Source organism: Meriones unguiculatus, chromosome 8 (assembly GCF_030254825.1).
Source record: "Meriones unguiculatus strain TT.TT164.6M chromosome 8, Bangor_MerUng_6.1, whole genome shotgun sequence".
Taxonomy (NCBI): domain Eukaryota; kingdom Metazoa; phylum Chordata; class Mammalia; order Rodentia; family Muridae; genus Meriones; species Meriones unguiculatus.
In genome coordinates, this window is record NC_083356.1 from 100,079,496 (window position 1) to 100,106,166 (window position 26,671).

A 26,671-nucleotide genomic window follows, 5' to 3' on the forward strand; every position below is an offset into this window, starting at 1 on the left:
AAGGCTTCCTTGAGTTCATAGAACTCTGGCCCTGGGACTTAGTCGCGCACACGAGGAAGGAGGGAGGCACCTGGGAGCTCCACCGTGCTGTTCAGGGGCTTCTTGCAGATGTAGGGCTGCTGAGATTCGCAGGAGACACTCCGCCACAGCCCGGACTCCGTGTCCATCTTCGCACAGCTTGACCCACCTATCAGAGGTGCACTGGGCGCGCCTTAGAAGAAAGATTTTCAAGGAGGTAGAGGGAGGGAGGGGTCAGAGCGATGCTTAGAATGACGCGAATTCCTAATTTTCTGTCCTTGTGGAGACTCACGGTACGGTTAAAACTTTCAATTAGATTGAGAAGCTGTAAGCCGCCATGAGCAACAACGCGCTCATTTGTGCCTCTCCCAAAACACGAGATGGAGGTGAAACTTTCTGAGCCAAGGATAGCTAACTCAGAGCAGAAAAAGAAACAGGTCCTGCTTGAGAGCTGCTTGTACCACACACCCCTGTGGCCAGAGCCGCTTAGTGCATGTTAAATGTACTCTGCAGTAAATATTTACAACCAGACGAAAGCATTAATCTGTGGTTCTGCCTTTAAGACCTTAAATATTCAGTTAAGGACTGGGACTGTAGCTCAGGAGCACTTGTCCAGCATAGTCTATTTTTGACGCAACAGAGTATTACTTTCTTTGCTAGTAAAAATATTTAAAGAAAACACCATGGTCACTTCATAGCCCTCGATCCATTTCTCCTCTTTGTAGGCGGAACACTTTTATTCATGCTATCACTTAGGATTGGCCTTCATCGGGTTTTAGTTTTTAAAAGGCTCCTCGTCCTTTTTTCTGTAGAAAGAGCTTCTGGCTAAACAGGATGTTATTTTCATTGAGGTATTTATTGGTGTAAAAACACAACCCCCAGCTGCTGTGTTCTTTGTGTTTCGGTGCTCTGGTGCGGAAGTGAGGGGCTTTTCTGTGTTAAAGGCAAGCTGCAGACTAAGGACAGCGTTCGTCAAGACCTGAGGGGATGCACAATGGTTCCTGGCCATGTTGTGGGGTTCATTCTGTTGTTATTTAAAAATGCAGGGGTGCTCCAAGCCCAGGAGCAAATGCTCCATTGCCCATGCTGTGGCTCAGCGTGGCTGCAATAACACCACAGTTAAGAATGTCAGAGAAAAAAATTCTGAGGACGCAGCCATGAGACCTGACAGTACACGGAACTTTTAGAAGCACCGGATGAGTAAAAAGTTCCTGGTGCCTGAAGCTTGTGTCCAGACACACTGATGGGGAAGAGCATTTACCTGGATCCCAGTTGAGGAATTTTAGTGGCTTGAAGTCTGACCATTCCCAGCCTCTGGCGGAATAGAGCTGATTCAGTCCAATCCAAGCAGTCCTAGCGATGTCTTCTTTTCCTGCAGGAATTACGTAATTTTTAACTTGAAAGTAGATCTTGTACATAATATAGTCTGCTTAGGGTTCCCCTCCCCTAACTCTTCCCAGATCCTCCCCACGTCCCCATCCACCCAAATCCGCATAACAGCCATAATAAAATAATAATGATAAAATTAAAGCCCAAAACCAGAATAGGACAAAACAAACAAACAGAAGAAAAAGAACCAGAGAAAAAGCACAAGAAACACATATAGATGCAGAGATACATGGAATTATATAATTTTAACAGTGACAAAATTATATTTATCAGACTAGGTTTCTATTGACAGTCGAAAAATAGAAGGTCTTGACTGAAGGGTCTGTCTCAGCAACAGAGGCAGGCCATGTTAACAGACAACCAAACTTCATTCTTTTGAGAAGATCGGAGGCTAATAAGTTTGTTCACTTCTGCTTTCTGAATAGCTTGTTCAGTTCTCCCTCCTTTGAGGTATGTATTTTCCATCCTGATTTAGAGACTTACTAAAAAGCAGTTTCCACCCCGTGCCTAGATTTTGAAGATCTACTTGCAGTCCAGACTGACAGGTCAAAGTCATAAAGCCTATATTATTTGCCAAGCCTATGGATATAAAAATCAAACCCACAAAGTATACCCTCATGAAAAGTTCAGGTTAGTAGAGGGGAACAGTTATTGATCCCTCAAATAGAAAAGCGATTCTGAGTTGGAAGCATGTACAGAAACTGCTTCATATGACTAGTATTCAGTGTGTTTGAGTTAGGTATGAGAGTTTTACACATACACATACACACATATACCTGTTGTTAGGAAAACACATCATATAATTTTATTATTTCAAAACCATCAGCAAGAAGAGAAGGGAACAGGGAAGCATAAATAATATCAATAGTGAGGCTGGTTGCCCATCTGCTATCTAAGGTACAAAATATGGATGTACCCTTGCTTGTAAGGGCCCATACATACTGGAGAAAAAAAAACAGGGAGAACACAAGAATGCTTGTAATGATTTTTACACCGACTAGCAGATCATGAACCTGGAAAGAAAGACTTTATCAAGATCACGAGGGAAGAATTTAAAAAATTAATTGAAGGCCAGGTAGAAGAGACAGAGCAATTGATGAAACGGTCTACGAAGGACAAAGAGAATGCCAACAACCATTAAGATGGGGACCTTTATAAATCTGTTCTAACAATTTCAGCTGCAAATTACTTCATAACTGTTTCCCAATTACTCACAGGGGAATATGTATATTGTTGCATATGTCCCTACCTATCTCCCTATGAGATGTCTATGTGTATGTATTATACACTATAGGGTTTACATACAGAAAAAAAAACAACACAAAAAACCATACCTGGACTGTGAGGACTTTTCGAGAGCAATTCTGATTATACATAATCTTTGCCTCACTGGATACTCCCAGAAGCTGAACATGTAAAGCAGACTTTTCGGGATTTGCAAAGGAGCTTTATTAAGAACGAAGCATATCTTAAATGGTGGATGTTTATGCGGGATGTTGGCAGCTGAGGAGTCAGTGTAGTGAGAGGAAGAGAGGCTGCTAAGACACAAAGGTCGTGGGGAGGAGGAAGAGCTTTGGAGGGGGCACAGTCTAGACAGAACTAAGTATGGGGGTGAAAACTTCAGGTACCTCACCTTTTCTCAAGCTGGCAAAGACGCTCTATTAGGGAAAGAGAGGACAGGTGTTTTTGTGCAGAAGCCTTGAGGAAGTTGGGAGGGAGCTTTGGAGTCTCCCTTCTCCTTTACCCCACAAGCGCCTACAGCTCACAAGCACTGCTGCAGAACACAGTTGAAGATTTTATTGAAACCAATCCTCACTTTCCCCCTTGTTAGTAAGCGCAGTTGATTTTCCAACATCCCCCCCAAAAAGTCCTGAAATCTAAGAAATATTTCTGGTGCTCCAGACTTACCCATGTCCCCTGATGTATAGAATGCTGTTTGCTTTCATTTCTACTTTCCTGTCATGGTTCAAGCAGGATACTAGGAGTACCCCACAGATTCAGCCACATCCTTCCTATGAAGGTTTTCCAGATCTTCCCCCACAGGAAGTAATTGCTGCTCTGTACAGTCCTAGCATCTACCCGCAGGCAGCAAGGACACTAATGTAATATGATCTTTTGAACTAGAGTCACTGATTTGTCTCATTACTCTCTTATCTTTGAAATTTGTATTGACTTCACAGGAATTACAGAATTTAAGTTTTCTACCATGGTGGCAACCCTAATTACGGTTTCCTAATTACTCACAGAGAAATATGTATATTATTTTATCCTTATCTGTCTGCCTATAAGCCTATAAGCTGTCTAGGCGTATGTGCTATAGACTATAGAGCTTATCTAGAGAAAAAAAAAACCATTCAGACTATGAGGACTTTTTAAGAGCAATTTTGATTACAGATAATCTTTGCCTCACTGAAGACTCTAGAAGTCAGTGGATGTAAATGAGAAATGGATAAATTATAAATGTACTCGTTGGAAAGATACAAACAATAGAAACAGCTTATGTGATCAGGACCATCAAGAGCAGAACTTTTTCTCTACTTACAGCCCAGGTAAGACTTTGACCAATGGCTGTGTCAATTGCTACCTTAACTATCATGCGGATGATCAACAGTAGAAAGCCTCTGACTAAAGGAACGGGCAAGTCCACTTTGTCAAGTATTCTTTTCCTTTCTTTTGTGTCACATTAAGTGTCACATAGTAATCGTACGTATTTGCGCGGGGCACAATGTGATACTTTTATGCACTGTTTATGACCCAATCAGGGAAATGGGCACAATTATCACTTTAAACATTTATCTTTTCTTTGTGATAAGAGCACTGCAAATCCTCACCCGTTATTCTGGAACATGCAGTGTCTGACTGTCAACTATCATCAGCCACTGTGCAACACAAAGCCACAATTCAGTTCTAACTGTGCCTTTGTACCTGCTGACCAACCCCCCATCTTCCCCTCCCACAGCTCTCCTCAGCCTTTCTTTGCCACTTCTCTCCTCTCTGTAACTATGAGATCAAGATCTTAGATTCCACATATGACTGACAGCCTGTGGCGTGCGTCTTTCTGAGCCTTGCTTATTTCACTTAACATAATTTCTGTACTGTTGCAAATGCCAGGATTCTTTTCTTTTATGACTTAATAGAATTTCTTGGTGTATAGATGCCATTCTTTCTTTATTTTATGGGTTGGTGGAAATACACGTTGCTTGCTGCTGATTATTTATGTTGGTCATTGTGAGCAGAGCTGCAATAAACATGAAGAGTAGTTATCTCCTTGGCATGCTCTTTTCATTTCCTTTTAGCTGTATATGTCAGACAGGAGATGCTGGAGAGTCCCATTTTTAATGTTCTGAAGAACCTTATACCATTTTTCCACAATGGTTGTGCTACTTCACACTTCTCCTAACAGTATGGAGTGTTCTCCTTTCTCCCTGACCTCATTGGCATGTGCATTTGTTGTTGTTGTTATTATTGTAATAGCCATTATAATTGTGAAGAAGTGATATCTTACTGTGGTGTTGGTTTCTATTTGTCTACTGGTTAGTTATTTTGAGCATATAAAGCTATATCTGTTGACTAGCTGTGGTGGTTTGAATAGCTTTGCTCCCCCATCCCCAGACTCCTGTCTTTGAATGCTTGGCCTATTAGGACGTACGGCCTTGCTGGAGAAAGCGTGTCACTGTGGGGGTAGGCTCTGAGGTCTGACATATGCTCAAGCTACGCCAGTGTTGATATACAGTCCCCTTCTGTTGCCTTAGAATCAGGATGTAGAACTCGCAGGTCCTTCTCCAGCACCATGTCTGTCTGCACGCCACCATGCTGATGCTGGACTAAAACTCTGAAGCTGTGAGCCAGCCCCAATTAAAGGTTTTCTTTTATAACAGTTGCCGTGGTCACGGGGGCTCCCCGCAGCAGTAAAACCCAAACTAAAACACTAGTTTTGCGGGTTTTTAGAACCATCTATTTAGGTCTATAACTCACTGTTCGGTCAAATTTTGCTGTTGAGTTGAGTCCCTTACAAGTTCTGAATATTAACCTCACGCCAGATACATAACTCGCAAATATCTGCTCGAGACACACGTGACAGCCCTGAGGCCTGACTGTTCAGGTCTCACCGTGCGCACTGTTGCTCCTTCTCAGTGAGTGCTGACAAGCTCGCTAACTTACACCTGGAGCGAGCCACAGGAAACCTCCTCATTTGCATCAGGAGCTCTGAAAGGCCCAGTTCTGAAAACATCCTAGCCTTGCCGCACACGTCAAGGTGTCTTGGGGTGAGTGAACTCTCAGGGTGAAGGCGAATTAGAAATTGTTCCTGCCCTGAGGTGTGTGGGGTCCTCTTTTGGAGTTTTAGGGTGGACCAGTTGGTTGTAGGTCCTGAGAAGGCCACCTACGTGGAAAATATGACGAGTCCAAACAATCCAAATCCATCACCTCCTCTGTGTGTTAACAACAACAATAAAGCGCAAAAGAGAAAAGTAAGCATATGGAAGACAGGCAGAAGATAAAAGAAAACCTTTTTAAGTTGTGTCGTACTCAAAAAGGATCACGTCTCCATTTGTTTCTGAAAATAGGTTCCCTGTGTCAATCAACTACTGATGGTCAAACTCAAAGTCCATGTGGGAGTGATATTCTCATTATATACACAATATATATTACATATAAAGAATTAAATATTAATATATATGTTTTAAATTAACTGAGCACAGCGCGCATGCCTGTAATCCCAGCACTCAGGGAGGCAGAGGCAGGCGGTTCTCTGGTCTACAAAGTGAGTCCAGAACAGCCAAGGGTACACAGAGAAACCCTGTCCCCACCAAAAAGAAAAGTTTCAAATTTCTAATACCCTGAAGACAAAACAAGACCAATCAAAATGAACTCTGCATATCCATGTTATTCATTCACTTTAGGGCTTCTTTTAAAAAATATTTCTTTTATTATTTATTTATTTATTTATTTATTTATTTCTAGTAAGACTAAATTTATTCAATACCCTAGAGTAAAAGTTTTGATTATAAGTATCCAACAGTATAAAAAGTACAAAACTGATCTGTAGATGTCTAATATATTAACACAAAGTGCATGACTACATAAAGTACTTTCTACGGGCAGAGTGGAGGGGAGAAGGCTGTGGTTGAGGTCCAGTAATAAATAAATAAATACAGAAGTAGAGATGATCCATCAAAGTATATTCTACCACCAATACTGCAGCCAAAATGTACAAAAAAAAAATAAAAAATAAAAAATAAAAGGAAAAAAACCCATGTCAAAGTAAAGCAGGAGAATGGTAATGTAATGGCTGGACTCTCCCACACCAAGGGCTGTGGAGAACCAAGCCACTCACTGGGCATGTGATGGCTTGTACTATGTAGGTTTTCCCAAAAGGAAGAAACAAACTGTGGCTCTCCTCATTGTGAAACACTTACAGACTGTAAAAATCCAGTTTTTAAAATAATCATGAGCGACAGAATTATAAGGCAGCCATGTCCACCTACGTCTGTGAGGTCTGAAGTGGCTCTATTGTCTCTCCTGAACTTTGAGAAGAGGCGATCAGACAACTTGAGTTGGGTTCTCCTGAGAAGCCCTCACTCAGATCTAGAGGCGAGGAGCTCCATTCAGCTCTCCTGATGCTCAGAAGCCCAACTCCAAACCAGCCCAACCAACCAGCGTAACCTCCACACACAACTCTTTTCTACTAGTCCACTTTAAAAAGTGAGAGAAAAACAAGAAAACAACAAAACCCCAAACCCTCATAAGGTTATGACAAGGCAAAGAACTATAGATAAAACCTCCACAAAGGTCAACTGAGGTAATCCAGAGCTAGAACTGAATCAAGTGGATTTCAGTGAATCCCAGTCGTGTAACACCAGCCAATTATTTACACGCTGCAGGCCCTCTGAGAAATGCCTGAAGCAGCACCGACTGCGCCCACGCACCCCTAGGACTCGCACATTCTGTTTAAGCCGTTTCCAGCCACGTGTGCTCTCTACCATGTGGTGATGCTTTGGTACGATCCCTGTGTGAACGTGCCCATGTTACCCATTGCCTCCCCAGGAGCTCGCTTCTGATTTGCAAGATTCACCTAGTCTTTTATCAGATACTGAGATAAGGGAGTTCTGAGCACACATGTGCTACCTGTGTGTTCAGAACTTGCTTCCTCCTTCAAGCTATTTGCAGAAAGCTCCATATTTTTTTGAGATTATAATATAATTACATTATTTCCTCCTTCTCACTCCCCTTCCAAATTACCCTATGTACCTTTCCCTGCTCTCTTTCAAATTCACGTTTTTTTAAATTTTTAATTAATTGCTGTTATATGCATATATGTATATGTACATACATACTTACATACCTAAAATACAAAAGTACACCCTGCTCAGTCTGTGTAATATCACTTGTATGTATGTTTCCAGGGGTGACCATTTGGTCCTGGATAACCAGTGAGTGCACTCTTCTTTGGGGAGGACTGTTTTTCCTAGTCTCAAGGTTCTTTAGTTGCTTGGAATTCTCTGTGTTGGGTGGAGGCCACGTGTGCTCTCCCTGTCCGTTTCAGCGTGGCTTTCAGACTTCTTACATGGCTGGAGGCCTGGCTCCATGGTTAAAGGTACACAGCGCTCTTGCAGATGACCTGTGTTCACTTTCCAGCACTCACAACAGCCTGTAACTCTAGCTCCAGGGGACCTATGCCCTTTGATGGCTTCCCAGTGTACTGTCCCTCACACGTGTGAAAATACACATACATACGAACGCTTGCATGCACATGTGCGCACGTACAATTTTTAAAAAACACTGAAAGAAAAAAAAAGATTTCATAAAACTCTCCTTGCCCCTGGGAGAATCCCATGTGGAGACTTTGCTGAGGTCATCTAGCATGATTCACCGTCTACTGACCTGTCTTCTTCAAAGTCTCCATCTTGTGCCTTCCAGGGGTTTACCCTCTCCTCTCCACTCTTCCCACTCAGGATTCGGGTACTGATTTTTTCTTGTGCCATAACTCGCTTTCTAAACATCAGTTTCCCTCTAGTTTCTATCGCAATATGCCTCTCAACACATGGAATATGCTTATATCCAATCTCCTCTCCCACCCCCTACCCCCACTTTTTTTCCTTGCAGGCTTCAATGCTAAGGTCAAAAGTTTAAGAGGCCAGAAAAGACACCATCAAAAGCGCACGCATGGGTATGAAACGTGGAGAAGACAGCATCTTCACAATCCCAGCTCCCCGCATGCAGGCTAAACCTACCCGTGATATACGCTAATTCAGCAGCGCTGTTGATGCTCAGTAAGTCAGCTCCTTGGTTCTGACAGGAAACGTAAGCTTCTTTCCAAGAAAGAACTTCCCGATTGTTAAATTGGTAGCAACTTCCAATCTGCTCATTCTTTTCCCAGTTACCTTCACAGCCATCTTCTGTTGATAGAAAGATAAATTCGTGATCATAAAGTGAGGACATAATGTTTTCTGTTACTTGGAGGGCTTACAAGATTGCAATTCAGTTTGCATTCCTGGGATGTGCCAAAACGAAGGCAGTCGTTGTGCAGACTGTATTTTGGTCCTTTCATTACTCACTGAAAAGGAAGTCAGAGCATCTTCCACTTCTCCACCTCTGGTCAACTGGCATGCTGTGTTTTCATGGATGATCCTGCACGCCCTTTGCATCAAGATTGGTATCTCAATATATACCAGTGTGGAACACCGAGCCAATGTAAAGCAAGCTTTACATGAACTTGGCAAAGATGGTTTGTCAATGGCTTGCTGAGAAAGCACTGTATACGTGTGTGTGTGTGTGTGTGTGTGTGTGTACAGAAAGGCTGCTTAAATGACTAAGATACAGAGCACAGGGACTCCTTTATTTTGGAAATTCAGCCAAAATCTCTTGTTAATATTTTCATAAATTGTTGAATCCATGAATAGAAGTGGCAATGTGGAACTCATATTACCTATACACCTATAGGCATATAAACATGAGTGTACAATATAGACCGTTGGTAGTGTATTTTCTGTGTGTATGGGGAACAAAAGCACATGTCTGTGCCTACAGCTGCCTTTGCTGTGTGCATGTGAAAGCAGACACAAGTGGGAGACATCAGGTGTCTTGCTCTATCATTTCCCATCCTCCCTTGAGACAGACTCTGTCATTTAACCTGAAGCTAGGCAGGCAGCCAGCAGGCCCAGCAATCCTCTTGTCTTTGCCCTCTGCTGCACTGGAGTTACTGGCAGGTGTCCTCAGGCTTTCTGCTTTTAAACTTGGGATTCACAGAGTTGGATTCAAGTTCCCATGCCTGCATCACAAGCACCCTTCCCCACCCTGCCACCCTCCCAGCCCCACAGCATATTCTTTACAGACATAGAAATGTGGGTTTTCAATAAAGAACCTTCAAGTTGTACCATGATTGCGTTATACAGATCTTTGAGATAATTGAGACCAAATCATCTGACTCAAGCTCCACCCAGAGGTTTCCAAGGGGCTTACCACTTTCTGTTACACCTCAGAGAGTAGACTCCCAGTTCTATACACTGGAGATACACTCAGAGATCCACTGCTGAACACACAGAGTAGGGGACAAAGACCTACAGGTCTGGGGCAGAGGTATAATCAGAGTATTGGCATCTCCTGACTGGCACATTTGCGTCTTACCCAGTCTTTCGTTGCATATGCAGCAAGAGAGCTGAATCATGCCTCTTGGTGGAGGCAAAACAGGGTAAGTTGCAGGCACATTCATATTACCAATGGAAGCCTCTTCTTCGTAAAGCCAGAAGCTTCTAGCGGGGGTGGCGGTGTGTTTGCTATCCCACACTTCCTCTGTGGCTTAGCCGGCCTCAGGTTTGAGAAGTCAGCTTTCTTTTATAAAAAATAACTGGCTGGTACATGGATGCATTAGCAACCCCCGCCCAGAAGGCACCTTGGCTCATGGACATATTTCAGTCAAGGTGGCCAGACAGAGTAGGTAAATATGCTGGAGAATGAGCACCATGAATACTGGCCTCTCCACCAGGCTTCACTTCCATGTGGCCTGACCCTGAGAGGTCCTTCCATCAACCTGGGCCGCTACCTGTCATGCCAGGAAATTCTCAGCTGAAATTTCTGACCCAAACTATAGTGAGAGTCAAATGAAACAGTTACACTGTTAGCCACAATCTGCTTGTTATAAATTACAAGAAGAAGCAAATGCTGTGTATTTTTTTTTTTTAATATTCCAATTCGATTCCAGGTGTTTAAAAAGCCTGGACCTTGGTCTAGAAAAGCAGTTCTCATAGTGAGGTCCTCAGACCAGCATCATCTGAATGACATGGGATCTTGTGAAAGTACAGAATCTCGGGCTCCACCTCAGATCCACTGACTCAGAACCTTTTGGGGTGGCGCTCTGTTCTAACAAACACTCCAGCTGGTCCTGGTGCACCCTGACAAATGGAATCTCTGGCCCTGTCTAACTTCTTCACGTTGGTCAGAAGCTTAGATCCTCTTAAGGAGGGCTCAGAAAACAATGCCACCAGGCTGTCTTTTCCACGGGCAGGAGAGTAGAGGCATTTGGGGCAAAGGCTTCACAGCCAGGTTTCTTGGGCCCTCATGATCTTATGCAATTCTGTAGCTCAGCTGTGCCTCCCTGTGCTTTTTCTGTCAATGTGAAAGAACAGAGTTGCTATGGGGACTGGGTGGTTACAATAGTCGAAGGCTTAGGACAGTACCTGACACCTGGAGGAGGGGTGTGTCAAGCTGACACAAGGCAGATTTAGCTGAAGAGAGAAAACCTCAGTTGAGGAACGCCACCATTAGCTCTGCCATAAGATCCACATAAAGGGCATTTTCTTAATTAGTGATTGATGTAAAAAGGCCCAGCTCTTTGTGGTGGTGCTGGGTTCTATGAGGCCAATCGAGCCAGTAAACAGCACTCCTCCATGGCCTCTGCACCAGCTCCTGCCTCCAGGTTCCTGTGCTGTTTGGGTTCCTGTCCTGACTTCCTTCAATTATTAACAGTGATCTTCAAGTGTAAGCCAAAGAAACCTCCCCAACTTGCTTTTTGGTCGTGGTGTTTTGTCAAGCAATGGAAACCCAAACTAATGACAAGGGGTCATTTAATTACTCATTATTATTATTTACATCTCAAATAACTTTTCTTTCTCTCTCTCTCTCTCTCTCTCTCTCTCAATAGCCACCATTAGCTCTGCCATAAGATCCACCTGTAGGGCATTTTCTTAATTAGTGACTGATGTGAAAAGGCCCAGCCCATTGTGGGTGGTGCTGTGTCAGGTACTGTCCTAAGCCTTCGATTATTGTAACCACCCAGTCCCCAAAGCAACTCTGTTATTCTTTCACAGTGACAGAAAAAGCACAGGGGGGCACAGCTGAGCTACAGAATTGCATAAGATCATGAGGGCCCAAGAAACCTGGCTGTGAAGGCTTTGCCCCAAATGGCTCTACTCTTAGCTCTACTCATTGGCTAAGAAACTGTCTTCGTTATACCAGACAGCAACACGGGCATTCCTTTGATCTGTCCATGTCCAGGAGGAGGAGTGAATGCTTTAGCATACCCTGGATCATTTGCTTCTAATAAGGAATTAGAAAACTGTTTTCTAGAGCAGAATGAACATTGCCACTAATTTGGAGCCAGCCAAAGATATGTGTCTCTTTCTCTTCCAGGCTTGGCTTCAGGCTACAAGTACACTTTAAGTAGTCACAGTCCTGTACGTGGCTTTTCAGCCCGTTTGTCCCTGTTGCCCTTGTGTGCTTCGTGAAACGCACAAAGGTGATTTTCAGAAGATTTTCTGTTCAAGCTCCAGTCTCCTGTACCCCACTTTCTGCTGTATCTGCCATCTCCCATCTGCCCATGCCCTTTCCACTTTTTTTCTGATGTAGCTGAGCTTTTCCCTGACGTAGCAAACCCCCTTCCCCATCTTCCATGACACAAACTGTCCTGCTTCTCCTCTTGACCAGCTCCTGAAGGCAAATTCAAAGCTGCATAAGACTTTTTCCCCTTCCTGAAAAACGCACATTCCTCACCAGGATAACACCTGCTGCAGGCACTTTCCAGCCATCTTAAGTCTCCCTTTCCCCCTTTGGCCTCATATAAACGCTCCCCTCTTCTTGCCATTAAAGAGCTCTCCAGCCCAGACAAACCTGGCTCTAGGCAGATGCCCCACTTCTGATCATCTTCATAGTGTAGGGTGGTGGCACACCACAGCCCACTGTGCCCTTCATCATGAATGCACTCATGGTGCCACGTCTCACCAATCAAGAACGGAAATTCACAAGGCCTTCCATAGGAGTTCCCGTCTCTGGTATAGATCTCTGTGGGGTGGGGAGGAAGGAGAGGAGAGTTAAAAGCTGAACAGTCACCTTGGGCTAGCTAATTTCTAAAACTTCTAGAGAATGTTGGTTTCACTTATGAGCCCACAGCATCTGAGCAGGCTCTATAATGCGTAGATACTGACTGCTTGGGTCTCTATTTTGAATGCTGGGGTTTCCCGAAGGCCGAGAGACAAGCTTAGTTTCTGCACTTCAGACTGAGAACATCAGGGTTTATGACCTCAGGGGTAATCCACTGTGTTTTTGGTGAGAGAGTAAGATCTAAGGAAGCAGTGAAAGACCCTGGCAGAGTCAGGTACTTCCTCAAAATGGGTATCTCAACTAAAGAGATACAGCTCTTTAGTGAGTGTGGGGCTGACATCGATGAAGTGTGCGTCGGATTTGGAAACACATGTGCAATCAGGAAGATGGACAAAGGTTGCCATAGCCCAACAGAATGGAGCCTGTGCCTTTTGAGGAAGTGAAGGAAGAGAGCTTCAAGATTCCTGACTAGTTGACTGGAAAGAGTCAAGACATGGGGATTCAGGTTATGAAAAACAAACAAACAAACAAACAAAACTGGCCTTCATGAGGCGGCCATGGGAGAAGCTGGTGACCAGTGAGGTGGCCAGTCTAGCTTTCATTTTAACCATTTCCTCTGCTCCACAGAAAGGCACCGGAAACTATCACAACAACGCTGATCCGCCTGGGAACTCTGTAGAAAGTGCTCAATACTATGCCCATAACAGCCCTCTTGAAAACACGTTTTATAGAGCAACTAACCACGTATCTATTTATTTCACCTTTCTTTCTATAGCTTCCATTTCTTCAAAACTCTGGTTGTTATCTGCTGAAAGAATGGCCATTAGGGAGAGCACAGTCATCAAATCTCATTAACCTTCATCAGGCTTTGAGAGCCCCTCAGAGAGTCTCAAGAATTTGCCTTAAAGTGCGCTTGAGATAGCGGTTTGAGATAGATAGCGATTCTATCTACGTCCTTTATCATTCTGCAGTGTTCCCGTGCCTGAACCGAGAGACTTAAGTTTGGAAGGTATTAAACAGCAGTACAAAACACCTAAGAACCATCTGGATGCTTTTTTTCTGTGGAAAAAAAAAACCTTTTGTGGGTCATTGATTTTATTTTCCTTTGCCACTAAAATGGATTTCAAGAGACTAATTCTGATAACAAGTACAGTGACCTTTTGTTTTATAAGGAACCTGATCATCACATATGTTTCAAATTTGATCACATCAAAAAAAAAAAAAAAAAAAAACAATTCCCCAAGGCACATGACCAATTTCCCTTCCCTATTACAATGCTGAGAACACGAAGCAAAGCTGCTCCTGTCGCCACCGCCAGGACTATCAGGTTTTTCTAAAATTTTTTATTTCTGTATGTAAAGTCCTTTCAGACACACTCCTGTAATTGCACAAACCTGTGAGATCAGAGCTGTCTGTGAAATCCCCACCTTTTAGGAGTAGTAAGGGCACATCTGATGGCTCATTGTGAGGCAAGGGGATGAGGGCAGCCTCTTTCAGTGGTCACTGAGGCAGACCCAGAACTATACCATTCACTGCTTTTGCAGGTTTCAAGTTACACGTGGCTCAAAGACGATTGTCATTATATATTTCTCTGTGTCACACAGTGCCACGCTGGATGCAGGCAGCTAACTGATGGGCTCTGTTAATTAAGCATTTGTTCTCACTTTTCCTTTGCTGTTGTTGGGTCACTTGGGTCCCAGGTGTTTCCTTATTGTGACAGGCTCTCCTGGCAAGAATCCCCTTTGAATGTGTGGATTCAAGGTGGCAACATCTTCAAACCAACAACTGAATATGCCATTGTCACAAATTTGTGAGATCAGGTGCTTACGTGGAAAATGAATTGCTTTAGTAATTAGACAGAGTCTGGTAGGCTTCAAGGAGTCACCAAAAGCACACAGAGTTCACAGGCCATCCTTTACATTTGTGATTTGAGGATGTCATTTGGGTCAAAACATCTTACAATACAATTGTATATACAGGAGCTAGTTAAAAACAATTCATTTATAATTTTTTTTATAATTAAAGCATTTCGGTATAAAGATGATTCATATGATGAAGTCTGAGGAAACTCAGACTATAATGGTACATGAGTGTTAATATAGTCAGAGTAAAAGTAAAAAAAAAAAATTAGGCTACAAAACTAAAGGAGAAACAGGATACCGTTGTTTGGGGAATTGAAACCTAATTTTGATCCCCAGCTTTGGTACACAAGCTGGGTAACCTTGACTGCACTTGGTGAGCACTTGAATCTCCTACTTTCCTTCTCCTTATAAAGACAGACAGCAGGCTTGGGCGTGGGCCAGTATCAGCAGTGAGAGAGAGCAGAGAGAAGACATCCCTCACCTTAGAGTAGGAAAGGTCACACATAATGTACAAGTTAGAATTGGCAGGACTTAATATCTGGTTAAAGTTGAATGGTGGAAGAAGAAAATGTGATGATTCAAGACAGGCTTGTAGCTTTCCGACTTGAAGAGACTGAGTGGAGTCACTACCCCAGAGAGGTTCAGAGAGAGTGGCAACTTTGGCCTTGACCTCTGTGCAAATTAACATCATATATAAATATTAACTAGGCAGAATTCTATGTGTCTAAAAAAATTTTTTTTAGCATTTTGAGTATTAAATTTGGAGAGATAAGGAAACAAATTCAGCCTTTTGCCTGTGCTGTGTGCGAGCTGTCACTCTCCTGGGCACTGTGGAGGGTTCCTAGTCCCCTCCCCATTTTTGTGCTGCTGATGACTTTAGCAGTTGTGTGAATATTATTAATGCAGAAATAAAACACATCAAATGAGAGATAAAGCAAGGGTTAATGAAATGGAGACACTCTAGGGACTGAGGGAGTTAAAGATGACTACTATTCTCTCAAAAGAACTGAGGGCAGGAGAACAATGAAGCTCCACAAGGAAGTGGCCCTTCCTGATCCCAGAACAAACACAAATAAAATGCAACCTGAAGCCGTTCTTCTGGGTTCAGTGTTTTCTTCTAGTTGCCACGTTAGACACTTGTTGCACAATATTTAAGCTTGTCCTCAAGGGGTGTCCAGAAAGCGATTGCTTTAACTTCAAGCAACAACTCTGTCTTTCGCCCGTGCTCTCCGTCTCTTTGTCTCTGCCACCCCCCAGCCCTTCTTTCTATGAGGTGTATGTATGTTTGTATGTGTTTGTATGTATGTACACTTGTGTACACATGTGTACGAGGCCAGATGTTGACTTTGGTGTTCTTCCTTGATCGACCTCCAACTCTCTCACTTGAATCCTTAGTTTTCTGATTGGACTAGTCTAGCTAGCCAGTGTCTCTCTCTCTTTCCTTTTTTTCTGTTTTTTTTTTTTTTTTTTTTTTTTTTTTGAGATGGGGAGAGTTCCTCTGTGTAGTTCTGGCTGTCCTAGAACTCACTTTGTAGACCAGGTTGGCCTGGAACTCAGGAATCTGCCTGCCTCTGCTTCCCAAGTCCTAGCCACCATGCTCAGCTCAGCTCAGCCAAGGATCTCTTGTCTGTACCTCCAGGGCAGTGAAATTATAAACAGGCTGCCACACCCACCCAGGATCTCCATGGATGCTAAAGATTCAAACTCCAGTCCCTGCAGCAAGCATTTTCCCCTCCGAGTCACGGGATTCTCAGGTAACCACTCTGAAGTTCCTAGGAAGCTGGCCAACAGAAACAATTTAATGATTCAATGATCATGAGTTGAAGGAAAGGAAAACTCCATCTCCAAGTGCCTAACATTTCTTTGTTATCCTTTTTTTGACACTCCTGAATTTTTTTTTTTTTTTTAGATCTTCAAGAGAAATAGAAAGTGATTCTCTAAGCAGAAAAACCTGCGCAGATAGTGGTTAGACTAGAACTTAAATTGATTTCCTGGAAGTCTTTTATCGTCCCTTAAAGCTCACATAAGCTGAATATGGCCATAGACTCAGGAAGGGGAGAGAAAGACCTCGAGAGAGGGAGGATAGTACAACACAGGTGATATGGAGGGAAACAGAGGAAAACTGAAGAGGAGGGTTAAGTGAGGAGAGTAGTGGGAGGACAGGTCAGAGGAGGGAGTTGGGAAAAGAATAACTAACATTTAGGAGGTTTAAGAAATACAACAATCTACTTTTTAAGTGTTACATATAAATGAATATCTACGTATTCTCCTAAGTAAGAATTCTCTTGCAGTTGCCTACACAGGGGCACTGTTCCTCCCAGAAGCCTAGGTTGCCAAATAACAGACCCAGGGCTAAGTGTGGGGTACTTCCCCTCAAGCTGCCGGTCAGATGTGCCCCAAAGATCCACCCAACAGTCAGGCTCTTGGCACTGCTCTTGTTTGCCCATCAGGACTTGACGGTGAGACCCAACTACTGAAGATATAGTTTGGTCACAGGACATGGAAAAATCAAGTTGGTACTGAGAAAGTTTTCTCCTTCCTGGTTAGCTTCTGTGGGCCTGGAAGATGCTATCTGGTCCGCTATGAGTGTGAGGGAGCCGTCAACAGTATCACCCAGTGATGACTGCCGGGAGCTGCAGCGATGACCAGAGTGGCAAGAAATGCCCATGGGTGGGACAGTGGCACGAATGGAATGGGGGTGACCAACTGACTCCTGATTTGATAAGGCCCAGTGCACAGGAGGAAACACATGTCTGGTATGTAAATATGGTCAAGAATATAAGACTGCAGCTCATAGGCCCTAAGAGTAAACCTACGGTGATTATTTTGCAAAATGGACGTGATATAAGACCACTGTTAGTGCAGTTCTCAGGCCTCATTGGAGAAGCCTTTTGGTGCAGTCGTGGTGGTGGTGTTAGGGTCTGGAATATGGTGAGGGAACGACCCCAGACTCCAGTGGCATGCAGACAACAAAGGGTGTTTATTCTGTGGAAGTCCAGCATGCTGGGGCCACCACCTAGACAACATGACCCCTGGGGGAGCGTGAAGGTCCCTGTTAAAGCCAGAAAGGTGAATTCCTACTGTGGCTGTGTAACCTTGATAGGTATTGGCTGGTACCCATGGAGGCTACATGACTCTGGTCAGGGCTTAGGTGCTTTTCATACTGGTAGTTAAGCAACCTTATCTTCCCCAGGCCAGATGTCTTGGCTGTTTTGGGTTGGTTGCCCCTTTTCTGTGTCTAGCATAAAAAAAAATAAATAAATAAAGGAAGCCTATCATGGAGTTGGTCAGGCTTATTGAGCCAGGCTCTCTCAGTGGTTAACACAAAATCTCACAACTGGACAAGCACAGAGAAGAAGTGGAATGCCCTCCACAGAGAGAACATCTATAGCACAGCCCCTTCCCAAGGCCCAGGACCCGTCTCAGAAGAGGGAACGGAAAGACTTGGAAAGAGCCAGAGGTCAGGGAGCACAGGAGCGAACAGAGGCTTCTAGACGCCACAGGACGGCCACAGTCACGCGCTCACAGCGGCCGTGGTGGCCAGCCTAAGATGTGCTAGAGATCAAGCCAGCCAACATTCTAGCATGCACTAAGAAGGGGTTCGTGAGCCCCATCCGTCTCTGAGGAGCTATGGGCAGCGGATGGCGTCAGCTCGAGGGAGAGTCAGTTTTCTTGAAGGGTGCGTTGGCCACGTTCCAGAAGAAGGTCCTACAGCTAAGACTACATGAACAGCACAAACTAGAGCCGGTGACTTACAAGAACAAACAACGACAACAACAAAACCTCCCAAAACAAAAACATAAAATTGGAAGCTAAGAAGGTGGGGCTGGGCCTAGCTGGGCCTGTGTTAGGAGTAAAAACGATGGAGACGTGTTGCGCTGTATTCTCAAAGAGTAAAGCATTGTTCCAAAATTGAGGGCTCATTGCAATCCAGAGCAGAGAGCATGACAATATCCATACACTGTTTTCGGAAATGACCAAAGAAAAACTGAAACTTAAAATGTCAAATCATAGCTGCAAACAGCAACAAGTGATACCTGTGCCAAAGAGATTTTCAAAATATTTCTATTATATTAAAAAATTCCCAGGCTTGAAAAACAAACCACCCCTTTTTTCTTTTTTCCTTTTTTAATTTAGGGTTAGAATAATATCATTAGAGGATGTGCCTTTAGCCTATACAAAATATTCCCCATCGGTACAACATTCCCTTTTCCCTACCATTCAGGATGGCACCTAGGAAGTAAATAAACTAGGCGTAGGAATTCAAGTCTTAGGCTTACTACGACAAAAGGCTGTGTGACCTCCGATGACACACCTGAGCCTTTCTAGCTGTCTGCAAAGGGGAAAGGTGGGAACCCCCCTCAGCCTTGCAGGTGTGTGGCAAGACTGCAGCTCACCGTGACTTTATTGAAAGTCAATCTCGCATGTTCATCTGTGGGGCGCTGAGGAAGGCCCGAGTGTGAGAAGAGCAGATGAGGTCCTGAATGAATGTGTATTGTTGTCTTGGGCACAGCCCTGCGTCAAGGACAGATGCCTCAGAACCAGGGGAAGGTGGCAAAGCCTTCTCCATACGGATCAGGCTCAGAAAGGTATGATCTAAGTACAAGTGATTATCAACCATTGACCAGTGTGTAAAAACAGAACAACAAAAAAAACCCCAAACAACAATAAAAATCCAGTAGCAACTGCAGCGTCCTTCTCCTCATGGTCACAGCCCGAGACTGCTGGCCCATAGAGACCTCCTTCCAGGACTAGCTAACCCCTCCTCCTGTGCTGCACCTCACAAATGCACTGAGGTTCTGGGCTGCTTCGGTAGCTGGTACCACTCCCGTCAGACTGAACACAGCTCGCTTCACCCCGGTCAGGTTCCTAGGACCAAGCTGTGCTGGGCGTGACATTTAATGCCAAATCAAACAAACATTCCAGCAAGAGGGTCCAGATCCCTGTCCGGTACTCACCGTGGTAAGGCTGGTCACAGAGGTTCTGCTGGGAGCCCCCCTTCTTCCAGACATCGGATGAATTGGTACTGGCGATGGCGTACCCATCTTTCAGAGCCAGCCTGTACTGGGCAGCACTGTACAGAGAGTGGTGCTCACACTTCCACCACAGCATGGCACTGGAGTCACAGCTGAACATCCGCAGGTTTTCTGTGGTTTTGGTAATGTCTAGGCCAAGGCACAGTTGGGATTCCAGGTGAAAGAGCCGGTGCTGAGACACCCATTTCCACAACATGCTTTTGGTGTCACTGCAGTCCTGGGTCACTATCCAGTCAGTGAGCGGCTGAATGCACTTGCCGGTGTTTTCATTGAGGATGGTGAACGGATCATTACCTGGGTGAAGACAGTAAAAAGGGAGACACTGCAGGATGGCGAGTCACGTGACAAACGAATGGACCTTGCTCCTGCTTGTTTGCTGAGGAGTGTCAGATTAACACCGGACCGCACTCCCCCTTGGGCTTGGTAACTCTTGTGCTCCCCGATGAGTGAGGGGCACAGTGTGGGGTAAGAGCGCGGGCTCTAAAGTTTGTCTGTGCTTGCGGTTTGCCTCTGCTGTGCTACCTGTGAGACTGGAGCAAGCTATTAAACTTTGTCCTCCTCAACTGTAGGCTGTACCTGTGGATGCAAGGAGGCTGATGGGCGCTGACCCCTGTCAGTACAGAGCAGGTTGTGTGCTTGGTTTGCTATTCCATGGAAGGCTCCCTGCCTTGCTTATGAGGCAACTACTCGGTTTTCCCTTTTCTTCCACAAGTGGTTTGTGGCCAATGAAAAAGTGTCTCAGTCTACTCGGGACCACTTCTGCCTTGCAGTTTTCGTTTGTGTCCACAGCCCAGTGGTAAATGCCATCAGACTTTGCTCTGGCTTCGGCTCCTTTCCCCTCCCCCACCATGAAGGGGGAGCTTCGCAGTCTTCCCTCTGGCTTAGGGAAACTTACAGCGGTTAATGCGAAGGGGAATCCACTGAAAAACCGCTTCTCCTGAACCTTCTGAAGCCTATCTCTCTGTGGTACACCGGGGAACCTGTGGCACCTCTTGGAAACAGAGGCTGCGGAGCCACCGAGGAAATCACCTGAAGGAGACCAGCCACGAGGTCCCAGGAGTAACCTGAACCAGCTCTAAAATCTGGCTATGTGTGAACCAGAGCAAATGAGATTTAACCAGCAGAAGCTAAAAACGTAGATAGGAGGCCTCTCCAGCTGATCTCCCAGGACTGTGCAGGAACTGAGGGAGATCTGGACAGAGGTGGAGATAAAAGTGATGTCACTTCACCGGTATAGAAACTCAGAATCAAATTTAATTGAGTTTCTGAAAACAAAGTTAATAACGGTGTTTCCTCTACACCTGAGTTTGAGGACCAGGATTTACATCTATCACAAACCACATCAGCTCTTTTACAAAGGGGGAAAAATGGCGTAAACGGTCACGCTGATGAACGTAACGCTGAACTATTTCAGACAAGCTCTAACAGTCATTGTCAGTGAGCCAGAGTTCAGCAGAACAGAGTGAAAGATTCTCGGTTCCCAAAAAGCGTTTTCATTTTGAGTTCAGCTTCACAGTGCCTGGGTTTACAAACACTGGAAATTTTCCCGAGTCATGGGTTAAAGAGTTAAAAATTATCATTCCGGGAACTGTTGGCTAGAGGGGAAACGTCGCCATGTAAGTCGCAGCTACAGAATTCTATCTGATCATGTGGACTGTGACTGGAATTTTGTTTTGTTTTGTTTTAAGTAGCAGCAGCAGCATGACGAACAATGGGGAAAAACAACAAAGAAAGCCTTAAAGTGGTAGTTATTTCTGCTTTCAGATTTGAATTTAAAAGGATTACAGGCCGGGCTGCTGGCTCATTAGTTAAAAGCACTAGCCAAGCAAGACTGAGGACCTTGCTTCGAATCTCCAGAACCCACCTAAAAGTCGATTGTGTCGCATAGGTATTTGCGATCCTGATGTCCCCACAGGAAACGAAGGCAGAGACGGGAGGCCCCTCTTGGGTCAGCTAGCCTGGCATAAATGGTAGAAACAAACAAACAAACAAAGAACCCCACAGCAAAACAACAAAGAAGCCCTATCTCAGATAAGTGGAAAGTTGGGACCAACACCCAAAGGTGTTCTCTGACCTCTAGAGTGATAGTTGCATGCAGTGTACATGGATGTACACATACACACGGTGAGAAATTCCTTTCACTGCCCTGACTGTAGTCTCAGTGCTCGTTCCCGGTGCTCAGTGCTCACTGCTCCATGACCCTTGACCCTGAACAGGTTCCCTGGGCAAGCAGAAAGTTTGCTTTCTTTTGGAGTTCTGCACTTTGCAGGTTTCTTAATGAAAGAATTCGGCAGGTTAGGTCCAAGTTCTAATGTGGCGGGAAAAGCAGCAAGGGAGCAAAGTCTTGGAGCGCCTAGATTAAAGATCTATCTATCTGCGTGTCGCACTGGTTCCATGGAAGACTCACGGGAGCTGCTTCCTCTCCCAGGGACCTCAGGTCCCTAAAGACCAGATGAAAGCTGTGGAGTGTTGGCTGGCGATTCCAGAGCTAGCAGGCCAGGCTTTCACCGGGTAACAGATGAAAGCTCCCCAGGTCTCACCAACCTCTGCTAAGGTCATCACATAGTCTTCTCACAGAAGCCCACAGCATCGGCTCATACCGCTGCACTGCCAGGGGCATTTGGAGTCATTCTAATTTCACTTAAAACGGACATTTGAGTTTAGTCAACAGTTCCTGCGCTATCAACACTCATCGGAAGGGAGGAAGCTTGAAAAAAGTTTCATTTTGTAGACTTGTGTTACTTTTGGGACACTTGTGGGCTCACCAGCTTGGAAGGGACCAGACTGCAGGTGAAGCGTGGGGTGGCATGGAGTAGCAAAGGAGGAGTTGCCAAGTGTCTTAAGGAAGTTTGCTTCTGGATGTAGGTATGTGTGTCGGACTAAACCTGTGCTTGAACTGAGTATGTAATCAATATCAGTGCTTGGCACTCTCACCAATGAGATCTAAGATTATTCATTATTAATGATTTTAAGAGAAAATTGTCATTGTCCTTCACATATAATGTAGGTTTAAGCTTTAATAAAGAATCTATTTGCTGGGGGGGGGGGTGTATTATTCTCTCATAATAGTTTTTTGTTGTTGTTGTTGTTTTTGTTTTCAAGTCAGGGTCTCACTAGTAGCATTAGCTGTCCTGGAACTTGCTCTGTAGACCAGGCTGGCCTCAAACTCAACTCCTGCCTCTGCCTCTCAAGTGCTGGGATTAAAAGTGGGTGCCACCACTGACTGGCTTGAAAATTATTTTCTAGCATTCTTATTTCTATCAAAGAAAACCATCTCTTTTTAAAAACATTTTCTTGTTGTCTAGTTACTATTTTTAGGCCCTGCACAAAGAACACTGCACCTCCTGGGAGAGAAGCTGGATAGGAGCATATGCCTGCTATAACCACAGATCCACAGGCGGTGAAAAGGCTTGGGGATGTGGAGAGGCCCGAGGTGGTGGCACTGATCATCCCCAGGGAATTTCCACAGCTTACTTTGTTAAGCGTTTTGTGGTCTCTGTCAAGTGTAAAGAATGTACAGATGTAGAAGGAGAAAATCCGAAGTGCGAGTTTGCTATTCAAAACAAGTTCCAGAGAGAACCACTGGGTTCATGGCCGTATACTAGGTATCAGAAAGCAAATAATTCCAGATGGTGTGGCTGGTGAGATGCTCAGAAATCCCCAAAGGTTCTTAACCTTCCTAATGCTGCAACCCTTCAATACAGTTCCTCATGCTGTGATGACCCCCAACCATAAAATTGTTTTCGTTGCTATTTCACAACTGTAATTTTGCTATTGTTAGGAATCATAATATAAACATCGGTGTTTTCCTATGGTCTTAGGTGACCCCTGTGAAAGGGTGGTTAGACCCCCAATCCCCCAGGCTGAAAAAGGCTGCCCTAAAGGGTCATGTTACTTCACGCTCTTAGCTCTCCAAGGAAGCCAAAAAGGAAACTTGGCATCTCCCCAAGAACAGAGAGGTACTTTTTCGGCATTTGGGTAGCCTGGACCAGCTCCCCTAGCTTCCTGCATACACATGACATCATGGTGCATGCCATTGCTATCGCCCTAACTCTGACCCACTGCCACACAAGCTAACAGAATAGACGGAAGCTCAAACTCCGGTTCTGGGCTGGAGTGCCAACTCAGCGGATGAGAGTGCTTGCCGGTCAAGCATGAGGACTTGAGTTTGAAACCCCAGTACCCACATCAAACTAAAAGAAAGAGAGGGTGGGGCCAAGAATTCCTGCAACCCTGCAGGTGTGAGGAAGAGACAGGCTGATAGATCCCAGGAGCTGGACAGCAGCCAGCCTAGACAAGATGGTGAACTTCCTGTTCAGGGAGAGACCCTGTTTCAAGAGTGTGAGGTGGAGAAACACACACACACACACACACACACACACACACACACACACACACACATTCACTCCTTCCATAGCATACTCTGTCATCTAAAGAAGTCAGGGCAGGAACTCAAGGCAGGAACCAAATCGGAGGCTGTGGAGGAATGCTGCTTACTGGCTTTCTGCCCAGGGCTTCCTCAGCCTGTTTCCTTATACTACCCAGGACCACCAGCCGGGAGGGGGGAGGGGGGAACCGGCGTGCTGGGCCCTCAGTCCTCAATCATCAATGAGGAAGATGTTCTACAGATTTGCCTGGGTCAACCTGATGGAAGAATTTTTCCAGTCAAGGTTTCTCTTCCCAGATAACAGTAGCTTCTGTCAAGGTGACAACAAACAAAAAAACCCCAACCTGGACATTTGGAAATTAAGGAAATCTTTTAAAAAAATTTGTGAAGGAAATGAAACAGGACTCACAGATGTAGATGGAAGCCAAGAGTTAAGTGATTGGAAGTTAACATGCTTTCGATGTAAATTGCTGCAGGTAGGTTTTTCTCCTTGGATTTTGCAGCAGTCACAATTGAATTCTCATAGCAATAAAAGATTTTACCATTAATATCTCCTTTGGGGGTTCCCAGTGCAGAAGGTCAAAGGAAAATGGAGAAGAGCGAGTCAATACACGACTCATTAAAGTGCGCCTTGATGACAGCCACCCTTTCCGGAAACTTCCCAGGAACTCTGGACACAGTCTACACCAGAGTAACTAAGCTTAGTTCCCAAGAAAGCAAGAGCCGTCAGCTTCCTAAAACCCCATCTTGACCATCTCTTCCTTCTCCACACCGGCAACATAAGCAGAAGGGGGCGGGGAGTGTTCTCAGCCCATAGACTGCCAACTAGATGGCCCCACCAAGTGAAAAGGTCCTCAGGCACACCTTTTGCTGAGGCAAAAAGAGAAAGTAAAAGCAAAACGTCTAACTGCTGAGTTGAATGGTGAAGCTGGCGCTACTGTGAGCTCCACAGAAGGCATCTTTTCCCCACTGACAGAAAGTGACCTGCTCTTCTGCTGGGGGGCCAGCTGCCTGAGTGGGCAGCATTTGGAGATAAAAATCAAATTAGAAAGCCCCTGCTCTAGGTGACTGGGAGGGGCATCCTGAGACTCCTGGCTGAGTTCTGGAGACAATGATTGAACCTTACTGAGTTCCTTTTCGCCACTTCACTAGTGGCCACAGTGAAGTTGTGATCTCTGGGAATCCTCGTATTCATCCTTGTCCCGGAGGGAGCCAAGATGACTAAGGGGTGACAGGGATGCAAAGGTGAGTGGGAACCCCAGGGAAGCACGATTTTAGGGGGCAGTCGAGGAACCAGGGGCAGAGAAGCCTCTGGAAAAAGACCGTGGGCCTCCTCTAGGCGGAGGGTCCCTTCACACCACACAGTCCTGCCCGCTGCCCTCCTAGGTTAGATCTCCCCAGAGCAAGGCGTCGGAGACCTGACCCGGAGGAGGCAAATGCTGAAAGCAGCAGCGTCGAGACCGCCCGGTTACCTGAGCGCTGGGCAGGCTCCACAAGCCCGAAGCACCGCAGCCACAGCAGGAGCAGCCCCGCCGCGCGGCCCGGGGTGGCCGGGTGCGTCCCCATCTCCGGTCCCAGGCCTCGGTGGCTCTCACCGGCTCCTGGGGCGAAGCCCCGCCGGCCTCCGGGGTAACCTCTGGGGCGCTCAGGCCCCGCCCCCGCCGCTCTCGGCCAATCAGAGCGGAGCCCAGCGTCCCGGGCCGAGTGGGGGCGTGCGGAGTTCCCCACCCACCCACTGCAGATGTCTGCGGGCGCCGGGGACCTCCAGAAGGCGGGAAGAGTGCGCAGGAAAACCACAGGGTTTGGGGTGTAGGGGTCCCGCTCCCCCTCTTCTTAAGCAAACTTGGGGAAGTGCCCTTTGGTGGTGTAGATAAGCCTCCATACCTGTAGCTGGTTGGAAACGTGCTAGCAATCCTCCCTGCTCCGGATTGGGGAAGTGCAAGCTTGGACCTTTGGCTCCTGTGGCCAAGCCGGAGGCCTCAAGTTATACTTAGCAACACCTTAGTCATTTTGGTAATGTGAACAAAGGTGGACTAGAGGCACACTGGGGGTTGTCAGAATTAAAAGCAGTGATTCCAGCGATTGTACTATGTTTAAGGAGTTTTTTATTTTTTATTTTTTTTATTTGACCTTTGCACATTTTTTTTCTTTGTGATAATAATTCATTTGAAATGTGGAAGTCTGCATCTGGAATCTGAAGTTCAAGTCCGCTTATTCTATCCCTTGGATGACACTACCACTAGGACAAGTTCCAAATGAACTAACTTGCCCAGAGGTGAACAGCTTATATTTTAAACTCATTTATTGAGTATAGGATGTATAACCCCCATCCCTGTTCCCCAAAGGTGGCTATTGCCATCAGGATGTACCTAGGTCTACTTTCAAGTTCCAGCTGCCCAGGTGGCTTCAAACCCATCGTGGTTCCATCCTCCTCCCATGCCCTGTTGCATCTAGTGGTCACAGAGAGTGCTCGTCACAGTGATGAGGCACATTATGAGCTAGGATGCTAGAGCGCCATCTTTGCCTTCTGGCGTCTATGGAAGACATGACGCCTGCACAGTAACTCAGAGCAAAGCACACAGCAGGATCAGACAGAGCATCAAGAAAGACAACTGGTCAACCGAGACTTGAAAGATGGATGGGTGTCTGGCCAAGGGAGGAAAGTG

The 26,671-nt window shown here is 45.4% G+C and overlaps 1 protein-coding gene across 1 annotated transcript in view; it reads right to left on the reverse strand.

Annotated features, from left to right (window-relative positions):
• Window positions 1-25,618, reverse strand: part of Ly75 (lymphocyte antigen 75) — a 95,709-nt gene extending 70,091 nt beyond the window's left edge. The window contains exons 1-6 of the mRNA XM_060390239.1: window positions 25,478-25,618; window positions 19,541-19,912; window positions 12,511-12,681; window positions 8,640-8,804; window positions 1,280-1,390; window positions 71-211 (exon numbers count right to left, since the gene is read on the reverse strand). Coding sequence (XP_060246222.1) covers window positions 71-211; window positions 1,280-1,390; window positions 8,640-8,804; window positions 12,511-12,681; window positions 19,541-19,912; window positions 25,478-25,571 — 1,054 coding nt within the window. The 5' untranslated portion in view covers window positions 25,572-25,618. The remainder of the gene's footprint in view (window positions 1-70; window positions 212-1,279; window positions 1,391-8,639; window positions 8,805-12,510; window positions 12,682-19,540; window positions 19,913-25,477) is intronic.
• Window positions 25,619-26,671: the final 1,053 nt, after the last annotated feature.